Source organism: Gouania willdenowi, chromosome 3 (genome assembly GCF_900634775.1).
Source record: "Gouania willdenowi chromosome 3, fGouWil2.1, whole genome shotgun sequence".
In the NCBI taxonomy this organism is placed as follows: domain Eukaryota; kingdom Metazoa; phylum Chordata; class Actinopteri; order Blenniiformes; family Gobiesocidae; genus Gouania; species Gouania willdenowi.
The window spans coordinates 19,962,348-19,985,674 of record NC_041046.1 but is presented as its reverse complement, the minus strand read 5'-3'; the positions used below and the strand labels follow the sequence as shown (position 1 = coordinate 19,985,674).

Below are 23,327 nucleotides of genomic sequence, written 5' to 3'. Positions count from 1 at the left end.
AAGATCAATTGATTTGATTGTCAATGAATTGATAATAAAGGTTATACAACTTTAAGATCTAGAATTACTCAAGAAGAAATGCATAAGCCTGATTGATTAAAGTAAGTTTTACATTTTAAAAATTTTAAACGTGTGTTACTGTGCAGGTGAGCAAAATATTAGCCAAGTGTATGATCCCTAATAGTGATTTCCTGCTACAGTAATCAGGCTATTAATCAATATAACATTAATAATAAATACATTTCTGTGGTGTAAGGCAGTATCCCCCTTTGTCCGACTACAACATTTTGCTGAGAATACTATGAAAAAACAACTATAGAGCATAGTGATGAATGAACGAGTAATAACATAAGAATCTCATTTTGTTACTAAGTGGAATGAAACAGTGTTTATTGCCTCCTGAATAGATTTTTTTCCTGTCATCTCCCGCCTTGTATTTTCAATTCATTTTTCCATCATTATTATGATTATCATTTAAAACAAAAATAAACGTTTTAAAATCCCATATTTTGAATGCTTTCATTTGTTAATTGTCCAATCTGTCTCTCAAGTACCCCCTGTAGTGCCATTAGTATGCGAACCCCCGTTTGAGAAAGACTGGTGTAAGTCGAAGTCGTGATACCTCATCATATTCACCAATTTCAGACATTTAACATTTGCTTGCAGGTCATTCTACTAATGTGGATAATGTGGATTTTCAAGACATACTGTACCCTACAAACATGTAACGTTATTTATTTTTTTTTTTTGCAGTTATTAAGAACTAATAAGTACTGTAAGCCATGAGTGTTTCACATGCTTTACTTCAGCCTTTTTCTCCACCAAAATGTAGTTTACTGGATCATTTTATATATTGACTATTTGAGCTTCAAAACACTGACTCATTGACTAAAAATGAATGAAAAACTAATAAAGCAGCAGTCTAGCTGTTCTCAGCTGACTATGTTAAGTTTTGTAGGAACTTAATTCATTGGTTTTAATTTAATTCAAATTTGATGTTTCCAAATGTTCTAAATCTTTTTAGAGCAGCATCTTTTCTGTGTGCTTTCATTCTGACAATTACTGTGTGTGTGTGTGTGTGTGTGTGTGTGTGTGAAACAGGGCTATGGAGCAGGCAGGTCCATCTGACTTGGAGATCATCTCCCAGCCGGTGGAGGATGAGAACCAGTGCTTGGCTCCTCCGGTGCAGCTGGTGAGTTTTGGCTACAGAGATTTGCCTCTGGCAGCCCTGGACCTTTCTCTGGCCGGCTCCCAGCTGCTTTCTAACGCCGACGACGATGAAAACAGGGAAGGGTGAGTGAAACCATTATTGGCTCTTTGAGTACGCTGAGTTTGTTGGAGTCACTTTTGGATGCTGGCTGGACTGATGTGATGATTTCAGTTCATTTTGTTTTAGTGTTACAGTGAGGAAACGTAGATATTTTCTTAATTGTATTTTTGAGGGGAAAAAAGTTGTGGCCAAATTCATTTGGAACCAACATATAATATTAGCGATAAAGGACGATGCACTGAGTCATGATACAATATGAATTACAGTAATGGGATACAACAACACTTTCTGGAAAAGAAAAAAAAGACAACAACAACAAAAAATAGCAGTTTGAAAAATAACATGCTTTTATTTGACTTTAACTCCAGACGTACTTACATACTTAATCTGGGTTTGACCTTTTCTACTCAATAGGAATATAAGAAATAAAAACAAACTATAATGTTTAGATTACTTTTCAGTTGTTTGGTCAAACACTTCAATAAATAAAGTAAAAAAAAAAAAATACAGTTGGTGCAAAACAAAGCCGCACGTGTGGCTCTAAAACGTGCTTGCAGAACGAGTGTAGCAAAAAATGCGTGATATAAAATGACCCCAGGAAGAGTCGCTGAAGCAGTATACACTGTTGATGCTGATGGGGATCCTAATAAACATAAACATAAACATAAACATAAACATAAATATTCTGGTGTAGTAGCTCATGTGGAATTTCTTTTTTACGACCCCCGGGTATAGGCTACCACTCGTACCCTCGACGATACATCGTATAATGTTTTGACATCATCCCACCTTTTATAAAAACATATATTTAATAACCATTCACAGAAGATTTAACTACAAGGGAGTGAGGTGAAAAAACCCCCAAAACAATTCAGAATACAACACAAGTCATAACATGTTTTACGTCTGAAAACAATCAGTAGATGCTTTGATGCTTTCCTTATGAAAGACCTTGTAGGGATACATAAAAGGAATCAATAGATGCCTCTGAGGAAGACTGACACTCGGCAATCGAAACATGTCAGAAGATAACATTTCCTGAAAAAAAAATGTTGAATGCTGAATAACTGAAACCTTAACATATCATGTTTTACTTTGTTTAAAACTAGAAGTTTGACATACCCCCAGTTTTAAGTCCACGTTTGTTGCTCTATTAACTTTACATGGAATGAACCATAATAAGGCAGATGGTGGTAACTGTGTTCATATTAAAGCTATTATCTTATAGTACTCACAAGTTTCATTATTTTAATATCTTTGTGGGTGGGTTGCGGCAGTATACAGCTTTTCCCTTATCCCTTCCTTCATACACTGAAATAACAACTATCACATGCTAATAGTTACCTGAATAGCTACTGGAAATTCCACCTTCATTAAAGCATTAACATACTGAAAGTTAAAATCGCACTAACTTTTTTTTTTTTTCCGGGCTTGTGACATTTAATACATTTTGTGCAATCACATACATATCAAATATTCCTATAGCTACTCACATCCAAAAATATATACACCATTTGATGTTAATAAATACAATTATTTATATCTTTGTATAGTTATGCAAAAAAATATATAAACTATGTTTAATTAGACCCACACATACATACATACATGTCTCATATCTGATTAGCATGCCTGAAAAGGAGTAGGAAGAAGTCAATTTATCAAATCCTACCCCTTCTCCAGTATTTAATAGTTATAACTTATATATTATAATTGTCTTTCTGTATTAAAAGTAATATTATATGTGAATATAACAGTGAGACTGTAATCTAAAATACTGTAGATGATTGTATATATACATATATATGTATATATACAATATTCACGCATATACATATTTGTCAGATATATACACACACATATATAAACACAAAATGTCAAGTTTGCATTCATATACATTCATTCACACAGTGCTCCCATTCCCAGCATGCCTGTAAACACCCAAAATCTATATATAAAATTATAGGTGTATTTTGGGTGTATACAGGCATACGCACTAACTATCTTAGTAACTTACTCATGAAAGACATAAACGTTTATCATTATTATCCTTAAGGGCATCTGGATTTAAAAAAAAAAAAAAAAAAAATCAGGCTTCAGAGTAGCTAACCATGGGTCCAAATAAACAGTCTTAGCTCAGAGGGATCCGTTGTTTCGTCTGAAGAGAAAGTGAGTGACTCGATGGCAACAGGGACATCAGATACACATGATATTCCTGTGTACTCGGTCAAAGCTGAGAGGAAACAGAAACACGCTGAGGGAGAACAAGGGTTTAGGGTAAAGGTAATAGAAGCACATTGTGGTTATTTTAAAAGGAGATGAGGGTAGGACTCAAAAAGCTTCTGGTTCGTCCTACTCCTTTTCAGACACATGAAATGATTTATTTATTGGTTGTATGGCATTATTGAATTGTACACCCTTGAAATTGAATTATTGTTTTATTGTTTCATTTCATTTGTCTGAAATATAAATAAATAAATAAATAAATAAATAAATAAATAAATAAATAAATAAATTCATGTGATGCATGTACTTCCCCTGGAGATCTGATAAAAAAAAATAAAAAAAAATAAAAAAAAAAGAAAAAACTTTTTTTTGTTTTTGATAATTGACAACACGTTGTTTTTTTTTTATATTTAAAACTTTGTGAACATTAACCCCTGTCTCTCATCACAGCTACTGTTTTTGAGCTGCAGGTCCAGTGTGACAGTGTAAATTTCCCTTTGGCACGCCACACTTATATGCACTCAACAGTTACGTCTCAATAAGTGGGTATTACGTATGCTGGGATTGTTATTGACAGAAGTAATAGCTCCTTTGTTTAAAGGATTGTTATAGGCTATTGTGAGGTGAGGAGCCAAGGCGGTACAGTACGCTTACAGCTGCTTAAATTGCAAAGTTTTACAGTTCAGTCAAGCAACATTCCCACATTTACATCTACACGCCCCATCAGGCTTGCATAAATGCCACATAGCTTGTAAGATTATCATCCATCACGGGTTGAGTCTCCCACCCAGAGTCCTTGACATACTGTCCCTGTAGCTCTGCATTATGTCCATTTATCATAAAGTGACAAGCTCTGGGTTGTCCTGCTTCCAAATTTGAACAGAGATCAATTCATCATTTCAGACTAAATATCAGTCCTCCCTCTTCTGCTCCTTGGAAATGGCAGCCCTTTATTGTAAGTGACAATTTACTACAGCAAATTACAGTATCACACACTTAAAAGCGTGTAAATCTTTAGTACTGTCCAACTATATGTTGCTGTCACATTCAATTACCTAATGGGGTTTTATCGACTTGATCAAAAGCAGGCAGTTTAAAGTCAAACAGCAGTAAGCTTTTGTTTTACTTTTTTTCTATGTTTAAAGAAATTATTAATTAACAATAATAGATTTCTAGCTGTTTTTAATGGCCTCACTCTTGTGTTAAATCCTATTGTTTGAATGAAAAGAAACACATTTAATAATTGAAAAATGAATACATAAATATCTCCAAACAGGCTCATCAATACATTTATAGACTTATGTGTCAATGCTGACTATTTTAACTTTCACATACTTGTGTGAGATGCACATTTGACATATGGCTATGAAGCTACACCACTGCTGTGATTCTGATTAGTCACAACTTTAACTGCTTTCTTTAACTGTGCTAAAGCTGTTCACTGTCCGGTTTGTCCGTTCAGGCCAGCAATCATGAGTCAACCCTAGCTCCCAGTGTGAGCTCCCACTGGGATGCACACAAACACCAGAAGCTACTGTGTACGATCCAATACACACAGGTGCCAAATTTATACATGCTAACGTTGTCCAAGTGCTCCGTTTGACACAAAATCAGGTCTCACTCCGTTGGTTCCCTTCAGTTTAACTAAGGCACAGATTTGACAGATGCACCGTCACCTGTGGGCAGGGCCGACTCTCACACTGAGCAGGTCTGATAATCACTACGTTCCTTGTGTGTCCTGTTCTATATCAAGGTTAGGTAGCATATGTTTCTTTCTTTGTTTATCATGAATGTCTCACTGCTAGCAGTCTTTGGTTACATTGCTAGGGATCACACTGTAGTTTATTGTGATATATTCTAAATGTTATGTTATGTTAAGTTGAGGTTTCATTATTTCAAAATGAATCTCACTGGAACTGCTATGTTATGTTGTAAATACCTGTAAATAGATTTCCAAAGGTGCACAGTAACTGGTGTAGGACCCTGCTGGTGTCGAGTAATCACAAAACAAGGCCACCAGTTTGTACAAATGAGTTTGAGGGCAAGAGAATACAATTTCTCCTTGTGGTGCAAAGCCCCAATAAGTGCAGGAACCCCTGCTGTAAGAACAGATTTAGCCGACACAGCGGTGAAGGTTATTTTACCAGTGAGCTCAATTTACCCAGAGTGCACCATGTGCGATTGAGTCACTATATTATATTCAAGTCATTAGAGGAAAATGCCTTGTTATCAAAGTGCTGCCACTGGGGTGCTTGTAAAAGTAATCATTCTGTCTTTTACCTTTATGGCATTGAAATTAAATCCACCCGCATGAGCTTCAGAAATGTGCAGGTTACGCCATCTTTGTACCAAAGAAATACAGCGCCAATCAGAGCACGTCAGTGAAAATTACCATGTGCATTTAGCTGCTCTCTCACCTGTTGTTCACGAACTAAGCGGATCCAAGAAATGACTCTTTGTAAGAGCTGACATAAGGTTCAGGTCAATGAGAGACAGGGCATTCATTTCAGTTTTTTGGCACACATTAGCTGTGTTTCCATTACCCTTGGAAATTCACAAAATTTAAGTAGCGCAATAAAAACTGGTAATGGAAACACCTGAATTTCGAAAAAACATTCAAATATTGCTAAAAAGTTTTACGCTTTCATGAGGAGGTATTTCAGAGGTTTCGATATTTAAATGTGTTGCAAAAGCACCACGGAAACACTTTTTACGCAATTACACGTCACAGTACGTGACGTACCTGGTTACATGACCACTTCTCGTCGAGAAAACGTGCGGTACGTGTAAACAGAAGAGGACACTAGGACATTTGTTAGCATTACACTTAAAAATAATTACGTCCACATTAGACGTGTAATAACAATGGAATACAGAGTGTTATAAGGAGGTCTTCCTGCAGCGAAGTCTCACGGATGAGATTTCATGGGAATTACAAGGCTCCTGCCCAAATCAACTTTCAATGGAAACACGTTCAAAGCGTATTTAAACTTTGTGGACATTTAGAAATATCACTTTTATTTTGCAAAAATCTGTAATGGAAACCCAGCTCGTGAAGCTAATTGTATGCTACACCCTGAGTAGGACAGCTCAAGCGCTTCAGACAAGGAAGTGTTAGAAAAATGAATAAAATAATTTACAGAAATCTCTTATACAACGAATTAAACTTTCACTGAAACATAACCAGCAGTGTTTCACTTTAACCCCTTCAATGTTTTACTCAGTTTGCTGTAGTTTAGTGTACATTGTTAATTTTTCTGTATTTTTTTCTGACAGAAATGTCAATGATAAATTGACTTCACATATATAGCACTAAAAAGCCTTTACATTATTGGCCACATTCACACATCCAAGAAGCCATTCCTGTCATACATTTGACAATAATGTAAGGCTCTGTATGAATAGTCATTTAGTTCATATTTATTTGTATAGCACATTTCATACACGAGGCAATTCAATGTGCTTTGCATGATGAAAAAGTGCAACAGAAAACATGTAATGGTTTAAAAATAAATAAGAACATTAAAATCAGCAGTCGATGAACAATAACATGATTATAAATCTCCCTCTCAGTCAAACGCAGTAGAGAAAAACAGTGCCTTTAACTTGGTTTTCAAAATGTTCACATTGAATGCTGACTTTATAGCTCTTGAAACCTAACCGTCTACCATGTTAGCTTGCATTAAAAGTGTAAAATATTAGCAATACTCCTTCCTGTATTGTAATTTAAATGTGCTTACTTCAAATTAATGAACAGACAGGAAACTGGATCAAACAATCTTCTGAGAAGCTGAAGGAAAACAGAGAGTCAGCACAGTTAAATGGGCCAAAGGAAAAGGGAAGTGTATGCTCACTAAACTATGTCATTCATTTACAGTACTTTTTATTGTTTGATAAGCATTGTCAAAATAATTGAAACTCAATTTTCACTTAAAGAAATCATATTATCAGCAATTATCGTAAGATTAATTGAAATTAATTGACTTTTTACCCATAGCTGTCTCATCACCAAGCAAAATACGGACAGTGACTTTTAAAAGTTGCCGGGTTTATCCAGGTAGCAGGTTTCAGGTGTGCAGAATCAGGCCACGCCCACATACACCAAGACTGGGGGGGAAGGAGGAAGGTTTCACCAACAAGGAGGTAATAGTCCACAGAGAGCCGAGCCTTGTGGAATTAATTATTAAACCATTATAGTAGCGTAGCATTAACACAGGTTAAAAAAGAAAGAAAAAACCGTTTTAGATACTTTTTAAATAATACTCATACACTCAACCTTAAATACATTTGATAGAACTCAATTGGAGTACAGGTGATGATGTTACATGCAAAAGGTACTATTATGAAGGTAGATATGTGAGAAAATGTGAGCGCTTGTAGAATGTGATGAGAGCTTGTGTATAAAAAAATCCACACACGTGAAATAAATTTAATGTCACAAATGATGGGAAAAAAATGTAGAGACTGAAATTTACACATAAAGTTACAGCTGCAAACTTGTAATACAACATTTATTCAACATGTTTTTTAATTACTTGCGTAAATGATCGGTAACAACCACAACTTCTCCAATCTACCGCTGCAGATGCACAAACTACTTTTCTCGTGTGAATCTGCGCTGCTTAAGTTTTGCAACACATTTTGCGTGACGTCTGTAGCAAAACTGATTAGTGCGCGTAGAAATGGCCCCTCCCCTCCCCGCTCCCCCATGTGTGGGATTGACCAATCAGAAACAAAGTCATTTTTCTTCACGATCAAGGCAGGATGCTGAAATTTACCTCCACAGATTGTTTGAAAAAGGTTGTTAGAGTCATTTATGAATAAAAATAGTCATGGAGAATGATTCTCCTTGTTTAAATTTAGGTAAACGCTATGTGGAGATGACGATCGAGAGCTGACAGCTGATGGAGTGGCCAAGCGGTTAATGCATTTTGCTAAATCTACAATCTGTATAATGTGACGAAGCAATAAGACAATGAACATGTACCGTATGTGAATTGTCTCAGGAAAATAAAGATTAAATGCATGCTTGATAAATCTTAGAAAAAAACAACAAACTTACAATTGATCATAGAAAACAAAGGAAAACCCAGAAATGAGGTAAACAGAGGAACAGTCAGAAAATCCTGATTTTAGGTCAATCAAAGCCGCAAATACAAGTGAATTGGAACCCCAAATCATTTCTGTGTGTGTGGATGGACCAAATGTTACCAAGGCAGAGAAAGGAAAAATAGAGAGATCTCAATAGACATTAGCCCGGTGGCTCTCTGACAGTTTCTGACACACTCCTCTAACAGCGGATTTGGCCCCTGGGGCCTCAACATCCTTTTTCATGCTGCACAACTTTATATCTGATAGATAATCTATCCTCACTGTTATTCTAATTTTAACCACTGCCATATTTACAGTATTTACTGACAGACTGTCAGATTTGATTGTAATTCTTTTTTACTATAAACTTTGTATAAATGTTTCCCAAACACATGTAAACCTGTCTTGTAAAATGAAAAATGTCTCCTCGCTTTCACGCGTTTTCTTTCTCAATTGTGGCTTTAGAATACTTCTGAGGTGGGGTCAGTGCGTCATTTGTAAATCATCAGGTCCCGGAACACAGGTTGTTCTGGAAGTAAGAGAGAGACAAGAATGTCTAGAAATATATATATATATTTTTTTTTTTACTTTTTTTTTCTTTTTTATCTTGTCTGCACATGTTGTCAAAGGTCAACACCACAGGAAGTGCAATCATTATGAGACAGCAATGCATATTTTGTTATTGCAATAAAATACATTGATTTATTTTATTGCTTAATTGTGACCATCACCAGCCCTCCCTAAGGAAGGGTAAGAAATCTTTTATTATAGGGAGGATATAAAAAGGGAGAGCAGTGTTACACCTAAGTGGAGGGGGAGGGGGAAGGGGAGGGGAAAGGGAGCAGGGAGGAGAGACTCAAGACAGGAAATAGAAAAGGTGGGGAAGAATAGAAGAATAGCATATGTGCAAAAAAAAAAGATGGAAATATTTTTTAAGAGCCTTTTGGTCACTAAATGGGCCAATAATATCACATGAACCACAAACCACCAATTAACCTGAAAGAATGATGAATCAGCGTTAAGGAGCACGGACAATCGCCTGTTAAGGAGCATCCGTCTCTCACTCTGTGAGTGACAGATGTCAAATCTGCCATGTTTCACTGCTAATTTAGCGACTCATCACAAAGGTACACCCGTAAGGCCATAACTCCTCTAATGAATCAGCAGCACAGCACAGCAGAAAATAAAAATAAAATGTGTGCTTACCTTTTATTTGTAAACAACCAAAAAAAACAACCTGCATTAGCACCTCTGTTAAGGTGCTGCTACTCACTACGCTAACTGCTGCTGTGCTACTGCGTTTTCCCCCCGATTTCCACAGAAACAAACTTAGCCTTCAGGCTTAGCTTCACTTATTGGCTTAAAAAAGCTCTTTAAATCCAACTTTGCCATATTCTACCATCTTCCAAGCTGACACAGAGAAACTATTTTTGCGCAAAATCCCTCTTTAGATGTAGCGTGGGCGTGGCCTGACTTTCCCCTCTTTTCCTCACTCACGCTCAGTTTTTACGTTCAGAAATTTCCATTGATTCAATTGACTCAATTAAATACACAATTAGTCCAAATATAATACTTAAAAATGTAGTGAAAACACCTAAAAGCAAATGAGGTGCTAAAAATTTAAAAAAAAAAAAAAAAAAAAAAAAATTATCCAATCAAATAAGTGGAAGTCAAGATCTGGGAGGTTCTGGATCGGCACAAATGAAGCTCTGGGTGGGGTATTGCATGTGTCACTCACCCTTCTGCCTTTTACGACCCAGTTCTGTCCTTATCTGATGGCTTCAGCGCTACTGGACCATGTGTGATTCTTCATGTGCCTCCGTCTTCTCATTAACGTATCGATCTGCCTCACAAGCAGACAGCAGCCATTAGCCTCCTTCAGTGACGTTCACAAATGCTCAACCTGTGCACATTCATCAGGTTTTTTTTAGAGTCGCTCCCCTGCGGTTGGCTCTTTCTCATCTCCGACCCAAGGCTTGACTTTGTTGGGTTGTGACAGCATGTATAAGCACCATTAGGCCCGTGTGGGTGTTTCAGATTGTAAATGGGAAAACCCAGAACACATTTAGATGAGTGACTGATTGCTAAATTTCCTTTTAGGGAAATGCAGAGAAGGGAATAAGTCTTTTTTTTATGACTTTATGAAATGATGAAGTTAAGTCGAGAGGCGGGTAGACAGCAGCGGTGAGATAGAAATCCTCAGACGTCTAACTAAAAATGTACATGTAAGAAAAATGTCTACCTTTAAGAGCGGATTGCCGCGCCACCCCCTGCTCTGCTCTGAGCCCACGTTAGCTGGCTCATTGGTTTTCTGAAATAGTTGGGGGATCGCAATAAAGAAAAGCTGCATGCTATAAAATGTTTAGACAGTGATGTTTGGCAAAACGGGAGCACGCGCTTCTGAAAGTGAGAATGTCACAACCACAGTGGAGGTGTTTCATCAATTTGGTGACGGTTCATTGAGTGAGTGAAAAAAGTTATTTCCGTTGGTAGTTGGGGAATGTGCCGCTGTCAGCAGAAGTGTTCTCATCTTTCCGCCCCCAAAAGGTGGGTTTATATGAAAAATATATAAAAAGTGCTCAGGTTCTATCCTCATTCATAAATCTTATCTATAAAACTAATAAAAACCACATCTAAAGAAAACATTTAAGTACTTTTACTAGCCAGTAGTGTTTTTTTCATTTATCATTATGACATCTTTATTTCTTTATATTTAAATCTGCTACCCACAGTATTTTTTTCATTAGCCGAAATCATAGTCTAAGCCTCATAGATCAATGAATCGAACATCATTTATACCAAGGGCCTGTACTACAAAGCTGGAAAAATAAAAGTGGCATATCTCTCTGTCAGCAGGATTCACCAAACCATACATTCTCAATCCCAGAGCAGCTGTACAATGAAGCTGGCTATCAACACATTAACTTAAACCAGGTGATTTCAACCTGGCTGCGTGTGCGCTCACATAAAAGGGGCGGAGACTGCAGCGTCTGACCAATCGCAAACATTGAGAAATCGTGCAGAGGATCTAACGTCACCATCAGAAGCAATTCATAAAAAGCTGTCAGATCAGATCGGCGCAGCAATGTGGACAGAGAATGATCTGCCCATTATTGGGCGTGAAAATGTGTTTACGGTGGAGATGAAAATTAACTTTCAAGTGGCGATTTGCACCTATTTTTTTTTTAAATCATTTTATTTCAACTTGTAGGAACATACATAGGTACACAAATACAGCTCTGTATGATTATGCATTCTAAATGTTAACGTAGCACTCACAGTACCTAGATACAAAAACTAGTTCAATATATATATTCATTCATAGAGTATTCATACCAAACTGCTTTCCGATCTAACGAGAACTAACGGAGGAGTAGTCATTTGAACAATGGGGCCCCTGGGGTCCTCCTGGCACCCCCGTGACATATACAGGCTAATGGGCCACATTTATATATTGGTATGTGCCGATGATTTGGTACCACCAACCGTGGTAATATTTGACTCACAAATAAAGGAGAAATTGACTTTCTTTTCTTTTTTCTTTTGGGGCCTCAAATCAAAAATCTATGCGTACACATCTATAGATACATATACATACACTCATAAACATACATATGCATACATAAACACATACATGGCATGACTAAGAGAAGAAAAGAAAAAAAGAGAATAAAAAGGAGGGAGGGAGCGAATAATTTTTAATTTTTAATATCTTTCTTTTATTATGGGCTAGTTATTGTTATTGAAGTTAAGTCTATAAAAGGTTGCCAGAGTAAATATAAAATGTTTACCTTTTCTCTCATGGAAGTTTTATTTTCTCCACTTGTAAAAGTTTCATCACTTCCTTCAGTAATGCCAGGTGTGTAGGAGGAGTTTTGGACCTTTTCTTCTTTTTTTTTTTGACACTCTGGATTTATCTAATAAAAAAAATACGGTGTCTAGCAACTTTACACACAAATGAAATGAAGAACTGTTCTTTTATGAGTTAAGAATGAATCAGAGGACGTTTTTCTTCCCCAAATTGGAAGAACAGAGCCTTAGATCATCATGTTTAGCCTGAACTGTAAATTTGCTGTGTTTCACAGCAGGAGGAGATTAATCAAATGAAAAGGCCTCTGTGTCAAGCTGCCACAGTGTGATGAAGCACCCACTGTCGGGCATGTTGGCCTATCACAGCTCATAGCATTGTGAAGGTGGTGCTGACCTTACTGCTGCTGTTCGCTGGCCTCACTTCACATGACGGCAACCCAGTCAGTCACACACTAACCCTCGTCCTACCCCCCCCACCACCTCCCACCCCTCCTCTGACTTACACATACATGTACACATTAGCATGCATGAACACAGAGCATTTCATACAGTGAGAAAGAAAGAAAACAAGGCCAGGCCTGCACTGCTAGTGGTTGTTATCTAATCCTCTCTAACCATGGTTCACTTCATACTTGAGTTTATACTGGGCTGTCACACCTCATTAGGAACAATAGTTCTCTTCCATTGATGCTTCTGCACATGTAGGCTCCTCTTTCTCTCTCTGTCACCACCTCTCTGCTTAGTTCTTTATCTCCATCAGTAGTTATCTCTCCATTCTTCTCTTTCCTCTTACTTCCTGCTTCTATGTTACTCTTCCCTTGTTTTACCTCAATATTCTGTTTTAATGCTCACTATTGTAACTACAGTAACCAGGGGTGGGCTTGCCATCTGGCATACCGGGCATTGTCTTGGTGGGCCGTCGACCCGAAGTGGGCCGGTCTGGTCCGCTATGTTTTTTTTTTTGTTTTTTTTTCCCATGAGTGAGTGGGAGTAGGCATGGTAACAGGTGGCCAATAATGGTCCAAAAGTGGCAAAAACATGGCAAGAAAAAAGTGTAAAGTGACTAAAATGGGCCAAAAGCAGTCAAGAGTGGCCAAAAAATGGGCAAATAAAGAGGAACCAGGTGGTATTTTATGGCAAATAGTAGGGCAAGTGGGCAATGTGTGTCTAACAATAGTGAAAAAGAGGCAAAATGAAAGGAAAATGGGAAAGAAGTGGTATTTATTGTAATTTATAGCTTATTTGGATGAAAAATGGCCCAAAAAATAAAGGACATAAATTAGATACGTGTCAAAAATAACTTACAAAATAGGAAAAAGGGACATTTATTGGCAAAAGGAAGGTAAAATCTGAAAAAAGTGTCAGAACTTTTTGAAAATAGGACAAAAGAAGTTGCAAAACGGCCAAAGAATAGAGATTAGAAAGGGGTTAAAAAGTTCCCCCTTTTAAGGTTAATAATAATAATAAAAATAAAAATGAAGACAGTAGCTTTCTTGATTCAGCCTACTCATTTTGAGCTTTCATTACCATCTAATGATGTAACTTGTGTTTTGTAAAACAATATGAATGTGAATTGCTCAAATAAACAAAAAAAGAGCCACATGTTGAGTTCACTGACTAAATAACACGGTGTCACTGATAATGCAGTGAGCTGGTCTATACACTCAATGCCAGGGCTGATTTTTGTCCCAGTCCACCTCTGACAGCAACTCTTTTGAAGCTTATTTAGCTCAGATGGACTTAACCCAGGGTTGGGATCAATTACATTTTAAAATTGCAATTATGTCTTCAATTATCCATGTTCAATTACAACTCGATTTTGATCAGGCTGACCGTCATTTTTTCCAATTCCTATCCTCAATTACAATTAATCACAATTACTGAGCGTGAAATAAATAAAAACTTGACCTTCCTTTTATGTTAGCTTTCTGTTAGCATCTCTTATGATGATGTCTTACATCAGCTGTGAAATACACTAAAAACATTATCTATCATGTAATTTGTTTTTCTTCTCTTGGTTACCTTGTTAGGCTTCCTTATCGTTGATAATTTGTCACTATATCCCTCGATTTAGAAATTTTAATGGTAAAATGATCCTCAAGAAACCTGACAGGTAAACGTGATATTTAACATATGTTAATAATTTTTAACTGTGTACATTGTGTGTAAGCCATAGAACTCTAACATGGTTGCCCAGGTTTGTGTTTAATTGAGTTGTAAATTCCAGTTTTTATAGAATTTCCATGCCAATTACAATTACAAAGTCAATGTACTGAACTCAATTACAATTACGATTACAACAGCAAAAGATCTTTCCAATGACGAATACAATTATAATTATGTCATCATTGTAATTAATTACCAATTACGCAATTACAATTACAAATGACTCCAACACTGACCTAAATGGTACGTGCATTCTCCTCGAGGCCACTGCCTTCAGTGGTGATGGGTAAGAAAGTTTCAAGCATTTTATCACATCATTGTCTAGCAGAGTATCAGGTGACATTGTGGGAGGCGGTTGTTGTATCTAGCATCAGGGGGCAGTTGCTGTGTTAGCGGTTTTGGCACGATGGTAAGTGGAGTGTAGTTATTATTACAGTTTGGCCCATCCATCTTCCTGTCTAGGGAAAATACTGGGAGGACCAATGTGGCATAGGCTTCTGTTTAGCACCTTCTTGACCGTCAACTTACCCCCCTACTAGTCGTGCTTTTATTTGTGTTACTATTTGGTCATTTTTGAGCAAGTCAACAAAAATAGTAGCACCTTAATGTACTTACCTTAACAAAAATCATACAAAAGCCTTTTTTTCTTAGAGAAAATGTAATAAAACTCAAAATCCAAATTGCAAAATTGTACGGTACGGGCAAATTCCTGTGAACATTATTCAAGTACATGAGGAGAAAGCGCTTCTGTAGGTAAATACAGCATTTCAACTGCTTACAAAAGATTACAAAACAAGTATCACACATTAAGGTAAAGTATCAGAGTGGGACTGTGATGTGCAAGAGAACCGCCTAATACAGCAGCACAACTTCTCACAATCCTGCTACAAACTCCATAATTTCACATTTAATGATAACTTTGACGTGCTGATCTATTAAAAAAAGACAGCGTCCACCCAAATTTACAGAGAGCACCATTGCTAAAAATTCATCCACAGTCTGTGATTCACAACTCCACACAGCAGATACAACAAACGCTTCCATAGATGAGCCCTTTACTCAAAGCACAGAGCACATATACCCCATAAACATTGTGCTCAACAGTACAGAGCAACATGCAATACAAACTAAAGCCCACAATAGAAAAGTTAACAAAAAAAAATCATTAAAACTACGAACAGAACACAAAGCAATGAAAAAACTATTAAATGTGGACTATTAAATATCAGATTGCTTTCGTCTAAATCCCTCTTAGTGAGTGATCTTATAACTGACCATCAACTAGGTTCATTATGCCTCACTGAGACTTGGCTTAAAAATGAAGATTTTGTTGCTCTAAATGAAGCCAGCCCTATCAGTTATGGTAATCACCATATTCCCCGTGAGAGTGGTCGGGGAGGGGGAGTTTTTTCTTCCCACTGTCGCTAAATGCTTGTTCATGTGGATCTTGTTGGGTTCTTTTTCTTACTATGGACTTTATATTTTGTTAAAGATCACTGAGATGACTTTGTTGTAATTTGCGCTATATAAATAAAGTTGAGTTGAGTTGAGTTGAGTTGATACCAGCTCCATGCCAAGACGTCTGATGTGAGAAAAGATCTGATGAAGGACAACCGTAGATAAAATCAGCTTTCATGCTGACACAGATTCTTGGACTTAAATACTGTGAAAATAATGAAATAACTGGAGGTATCCAGACTGACACAGTGGACCTCTCTGAAAGCTGGACTGCAATTAGAAATGCACACCTGAGCATAGGATTGATGCCACCTCCCACCCCTGTGATGAAGACAGGAGCATATGTCAGTGATACTGCTGGTCCAAAATGTGTAAAGAGTCACTGGTTTGGTACCAACACCAGATGGTTGATCCAAATCTGGATCAAACAAGAGGTGGGGGAAGGGGAAAACAAGCCCTGCTATACCCTCTGCCACCCACCAGCTTTAGGCCAAGAGTCCAATTGTTGGTTTTTGTAAAGTGCTGGTCCATTGGCACGGGTGAATCATCAACACATCATCAGATGTAAGGTAAATGTCTATCAAGCTTCACACTTTGATGTAGAATTTGAGACACAGACTTTATTCAGTCACAATTAGGTACGACTTTTCAAGCTTTCGATTCCAAAAAAAGCCAATCAGCCAATCACATTCCAGAAACTGGATTCATTTGTGCAGACACACATATAGTTAAGAAGACTGCTGCTGACATTTACACCAAGCTTCTGAATGATATAATATTTGACACACAAAATCATGCTGTAATATAATGAAGATGAAACTTTGCTATGCTACAGTTCAAAAAGGTTCTATAAACACCATGAAATAAGGTTTCCAGCACTTTATTTAAATCTTAAAAAACCTAAATCTAAAGCTTTAGGTTTTTGCAGGACATTTAAAAAAATGATTTAATTATGGGCAGTTAAAACACAACAAGTCTATGCTATAAAATCTCCAAAGAACAATCTATGCTGTGCTAACTACCTACTCACTACATCTCTCTATTCACAATTCTCTCAATCCAACATATTGACTAATGTTTGCAGAGTAGATAGATGCTAGTTTTTATAGAAGGGGCGGGGCCAGCAATGGTGGTTAGTGATGTGAGACGCCACCAAAATGTCACCAACCACTATTCTCAGCCAATAGCAAAAGAGTTAGACAAGACTCAATCAAGAGCACTACTTCATACCCAAATACATTTGTTTTCAGCAGAAAATGGTGGTTTTTGGGTTTAGTTACTCTTTAAGCTTGGGTCAAGGCAGAAGGGCTATATCTAGTACTAACACACTTTACCTAACAAAGTGGACAGTGTGTTCACCTACTACATGTATATCAAATAAATTAAAGAATGGAATCAATTTTTAGGAGGTGAAAACTTAAATCAACAAGAGCACTAACCTAAAGAGAGCGCAAACCTCTGCCAAGGTGGTGTATCTACAGAACCTTCTGGATCATCTCCAAAATCAAACATGTGTTTCCTTTTGACATTGTCTACCAGCTCAGCAATTTTTTGGTGAATGAAATTCTGTTTCGACCGCATTTGCTTTCAGACGTAACTTTGGATTTGTGCCCATTAGCTTAGCCCATTAGCTTTGCCCATTAGCTTAGCCCACAGATCCTCTGACTTAGTGAAGTTATTTGGCTTAGAGATGTAGAAGAAATGTTTTTGTGGGGTTTTTCTCTTGTTGTTATAGCAACCATAAGCTTAACACTCCGCCATTGTTCAGAAACCGTAGACCGACAGAACACTGTTGCCTAGCAATAACCAACAGGAATCAATGAACGTGCGTCATATCCTGACCAAAATGGCAACTCTCCATACTAGATGCCCCGACGGTATAAAAAAGTTCTAAAAAGTCCTTTTAATGTGTTTTTTATATAAAGGTGCACACATTGTGTTTATTAGCAACACATTTTCACTACAGGTACCCTTCAAATCCATTTAGAACTTTTTGAGACATCCTGCTCAAAAACATGTACATTAGCAGACAGACGGATGGACAGACAAACGACGGTGAAAACATTACCTCAGTTGAGATAAAAATGATTTAAGTCAATGATCACTATGTCACGTGCTTTCATTTTGAGACCACTATTCTGCATGTTAGTGCATCCAATATTTTTATTACACTTCACTTTTAGCCTGTATTTATAGGCTTTGTTAGAAGGAGGTAGAAAGGTTAAATAAATGTTGAAGTATTTTAGAATACCATGTTCTCTGGAATCTTCCACCCAGGTGAATCAGTTTGGCCTTATTTAATTAGAGAGCACAGGAAGTGGTCTCCTGTTATCTCCTGCCTTCTCAATTCATCAGCCACAGTTATGGCCTCGTGCCCACTGTGGAATCTATGCTAAAACGTCATTGTTTGCCTCAGAGATGACTTTGTTAGTCTTGAGGATTAATGGGTGTAACATAAATTGGCTGCGTCTGGTGCCTCCACACATGTACTGTAATGGCCAATTCTTCTTCTTTAAAAGGTTTTTAGTATAAACACGTTGTTAACTCTCCTATCTAGCCATACCTTAAACAGTTTTTTCCAAACAGTTTTTGAGACCTCAAACAAGAAAATATGACATTTTTTAAAAAGGAAAAATAAATGTATACTTCTGCCATTTGGAGCAACATCCAATTATTCACCTTCTATATCCAGTTGTAAAGGTCATGGCTGCTGCAATGAGGAGTTTGTTAGTTTGGGTGGAACGTATAGGATTTAAGTATATTTACAGTGTAACCCACGAACCAATGTTAAAATGTTTTTTAAAAGTTATCTTTTTGTTAATGTGAGGGTGTTGTAACACGCTGAAGCCCCCTCATATGTCATTGTCCATACATGATATTCCTCAAAAAGCAGACTGGCAGTGAGTGAGAAGCGACCATTAAGATGACAACATTTTGTTTTAAGATAAAAAATTAAAAAAGATACAATTATTTATTAATATTTTTTTAGTTTTTCTTTACTTTTTTTTTTTTTTTGCAATTTTACTTTTCATATTCTAAACAAACAATGAATCAATGATTTAAAATAAAACTTTGCACTATTCACAGTGTTTTTCAACCTTGGGATCGTGTGAATAGTGTGGGGTCATCTGGTGTTACCTGAAATATCTAGTAATTACTAAAAAAATACTGATTAAATTTGAATATATAGATATATATTTAACTATTTAATCATTATTCTGCTACACACAATCTCAAACAAATGTATTCTATACTTCACCTATTCAAAATACATCTCAAATATAAATCCAGTTAAAATAAAATGCAGTATAAAAATATCTTGTCACTTTGCCCACTAATTCTGGCTACTCTGTATTTGTAACAGAGAATAACAAATATGTTAAAAAAAATGAAATAAAAATAAAAATGAGAAAAAAATGTCTCTGGGGTCACAAGAAACTTGTGATATAAAAATGGGGTCTGACCTGGAAAAGGTTGGGAACCACGGATTTACAGTGTGTTGTTTCATTTAACATTGACGTCAAAACTTTAGATACCGACGGTCACAGCGGTCCTCATGTTAATGTTTATTGACAGCAATTGAAATTGTATAATAATAATAATAATAATAATAATAATAGAACTACAATTTGCTTATATGAATTCATGTAGAAGATGTAGTAAATTCAATGTAGTAAATTTTTTGTTGTTCAAATCTTATTTGTCAGATCAAATAGTCAATCAAAACTATCAGAAATTATTAGTTGCCCAAATTTAATGGTACCCCATAGTTTTGCACAGGACTGTTGGCTTTAATCAAGACGCCTCTGCGCATGTTATTTTATTCCCGTCAAAAATCAAAAAAACAAAAAACAAACTTCAAATTACAAATATTTCAACAGTGAAGTTAAAATATTGTAGAGTTTTGTTTGATACTTCTTTAATAAGCATCAAAACTCCTGATTTCCTCCCATCTGTGTATTCTGTTACACTTTACTGAATAAAGCTGGATCTGATGCACACATAGTGAGCACGCATGCAGAATACTAAGCACATCTAATGCAGAAACTCCACTCACACTGACCTTTCTGTCCCCTTGTCACATAGAAATGAGTCCTAGCTAAACTGGCTAAACACCAGTTGCCCTTGTTGGTTGTGCTGTGCACACAAGGAGCCTCTCACACAGTGCTTTAGCTGCGGGCTCAGTATAACCAGACATTTCTCTCATAGTGTATGCATCACGTCAAATGATGCCCAACTTTGAAGCTATTTTTGTATCTGCTCTTTGGTCACTCACTTATTTAGACTTCTCTCTGCTGCCGCAGGAGATATGAAGAGCGTTCATACATAACAACTGCAGATATTGGTTAATGCTGTACGGAACAGAGGGCACACATTTAAAAGGAAAATGGTGAGAATGTTGTTTTCTGGTCAAGCAAATTATGTGGAGAGCAAAAAAAGAAAAACCCGAAACAACAACAACCTCTATTTACTCCCATTGTAGCATTGGGTACAGGTACAGTAAGACTAGTACACAGCATTACTGTATGTTGTTTTACACCGTGTTGTGCAGATTTTTAAACAAAAATATCTTGTGTTATTCTGTTAATCACATTTGGATAATGACATTGAGCTTTGTTGGGCTGATGTAGAATAAGTCAATTGTCAATTATTTATAGTAATTTAATGCTAACGTTTGCTTTCTTCATGTTACTGTACACTTTAATCTTGAAAAAAAAAAAAGAAGCTTGCTAACCTCTTTAAAGTGATTACTATTTGTTTTTTTGTTTTTTTTTATATACCTCTCAGAGTAACTGTGTGATGATTTTATAATTCCTGGCTAATGATATCAACCATTGGCCCCTGTTAAATTAGTGAAACATTTTTAACTCAAGTATGCAACAGAAAAAGTGTTTGAATGATCTCATTTAACTTCAGCTTCCACTGTCGCACTTTCCATCCAGGAATAGTTGGCGTCACACATTCAAAGCTGCTTATTGACTAAAAATAGAGACCATGGTCTAAAAAACCTATAAAAACGTCATCAGTTTGGGTAAAAATAAAAATTAATTCGTGAGTACTATTTTTGTGTGGTCCACTTTCAAGCTTGGAAAAAAAATCAGTGTCTATCCACGATACATCAAATGATTCTGGTGGGAATTGATAAAATGTTTATCCAGTTATAGTAATAAGCTCACAGGGCTACCCAAGACAATTTTTTTTAACTTTGCAAATTAAAAACACAGAAATATCTTTAACATTTGAACTTTCCTAAGCTAGCTTTAACATCTGCACTCAGCTGCGGTGCTTTAAACAGACTTAGAACTGTAAACTACAACATGACAGAGCAAAGGAAGTGGTTTGAAAGGTAACCGATGGGGTGAAATGATGTCTTCTTAGTCTGATAGTTGTTTGTTTGACTAAAAGGGAATGAATTATTTTGTAATTCTTTCAGTCCACCGCAGTGAGAGTTTATCTAATGAGACCATCAGGTTCCTGCAGTCCTGACAGCCACTGTAACAGCGTCACGCTCTACTTAGTGTTATTGATTATTTCAGCCTGATTTAATCTGTCACATTTGTTCTCCTACCTATTTCTACTCAGTCTAAAAAAATTAGTGGCTAGAATTAACATCTATATTTATCTGAAAACAAAACAGTAGCATCAACAATGAGAAAAGCAGGATTGTTTTTTTTTTTTTTCACTAATCGTCTTAGAACTAAATAAATTGTTCTGATTCCAAACCTACAAAGCAAGGAAATATAAAAAATAAGAAAAAAACCTTTCAACATAGTCTTGTCCATTCAAAGCACTTGTCTACCAATGACATGTGCCAGGTGGTTTTGTTAGAGCGTCATGGCCGACTGGGTCAAAGAGACAATCCTCCACTGCTGTTCTGGTGCTTTAATAGGACTCATTAATATACTGCATATGTTACAAAGCAGTGTGGGACTGCTTCCCTCTGAGCTGGGCTAGTTTTGGCCCGACATGTAGTAAAAATACACACTTGTACACTAAATCCAGTCTCTAAGTCCTAGGTTCCCACAGTGGGGTACGGGTACGCCCAAGGGTACGCAAACTGTCATAATGGGTACTAGTATTAATGCTAGGCTAATGCTAATGCTAAGTTAATGCTAGATAACGCTGACAATAAACAAATGCTAGTGCTATGTTAATGCTATTGTTAATGTTGATCTAATGCTAGTGCTATGTTAATGCTAATACATTGCTGATGCTATGCTATTGCTAGGTTAATGCTAATGCTAGGCTAATGCTATGCTAATGCTAGGCTAATGCTATGCTATTGCTAGGTTAATGGTAATGCTAGGTGAATGGTAATGCTAGGTTAATGCTAATGCTGGTAAATGCTAATGTTAATACTAGGCTAATGCTTATGTTAAGTAATGCTAGTTAATGCTAATGATAGGCCAATACTAGCTATTTCTAGGGTAATGCTAACAGGGTAATGCTAACAGTAGGCTAATGCTAATGCAGTGTTCAATGACGGGCCACCACCTGCATCCTCACTTGCATTTTCTTCAGGAAATGCAAATATGAAATATATACAATCCCTTAACAGGATAGGTAAAATTCAGGGACAGTTTTTCCTGTAGGGCTACATTGTATATGACATTACATTATTATGTTTTTTAAGTGTGCAAGACTAGGGGGCACATGGCTTCATCTTAAATGTCTGAAGGGGTACAGGACTGTGGAAAGTTTGGGAACCACTGCTCTAAGTCAATGTGTATCTAGATTGAGGCTTTTGAGTTGAGCTTAAAGGTCCAGTATTATGTTATTTTTCACCCATCTTCAATTGTTCTATATGTTTTTGGGGTTTAGTTTCCCGAACTCGTCTGTTTTCTGGAGTCTTAGCTCACTGAAAAGTCACTCTCAGACGGTTACTAAAAACAGGCTGTTTTTTGGGTCTTCATGTATATGCATGAGTAGGTGTAGGTGTTTATCACAGCAGCAGCAACAGCAGCAGTAAATCATGAACAGTTGCCTTCTTCTCCTCCTCACCTCTTCTGACCACATAGTCAATTTAAAGCAATAGTCCATTGTTTTGTCCAACAGCTGCGTCGCATTGGGTCAAAATCAAATTAGTCTCTTCAGGTGCTCCGTAGATATCTTTATATTCTGTTTTGGTCATATTTTTCAATCTGTTTCAATTTTTCTATTCTCTATTACATTTTTTGAACTGTTACATCACAGTATTTGCAGTGGAACTGCCAAATTAGTACATCAACTCCAGGCCCAACACTTCGAGCAATCCGCCATTTTTATTTGTCTCTTTTAGTTTGTAGTCCAAGCTTAAGGATGCCGA

At 36.7% G+C, this 23,327-nt stretch overlaps 1 protein-coding gene across 2 annotated transcripts in view; it reads left to right on the top strand.

The window, feature by feature from the left end:
- The window catches only part of LOC114461337 (transmembrane protein 266-like), a 63,567-nt gene that overhangs the window by 15,384 nt on the left and 24,856 nt on the right, over window positions 1-23,327 (top strand). Inside the window, exon 3 of one of the 2 annotated variants that reach the window (XM_028443352.1) lies at window positions 1,102-1,293. In XM_028443352.1, the coding sequence (XP_028299153.1) occupies window positions 1,102-1,293 (192 nt within the window). Of the gene's footprint in view, window positions 1-1,101; window positions 1,294-20,320; window positions 20,412-23,327 lie in introns of those variants that run through there. The other variant, XM_028443353.1, reaches the window with a different exon arrangement.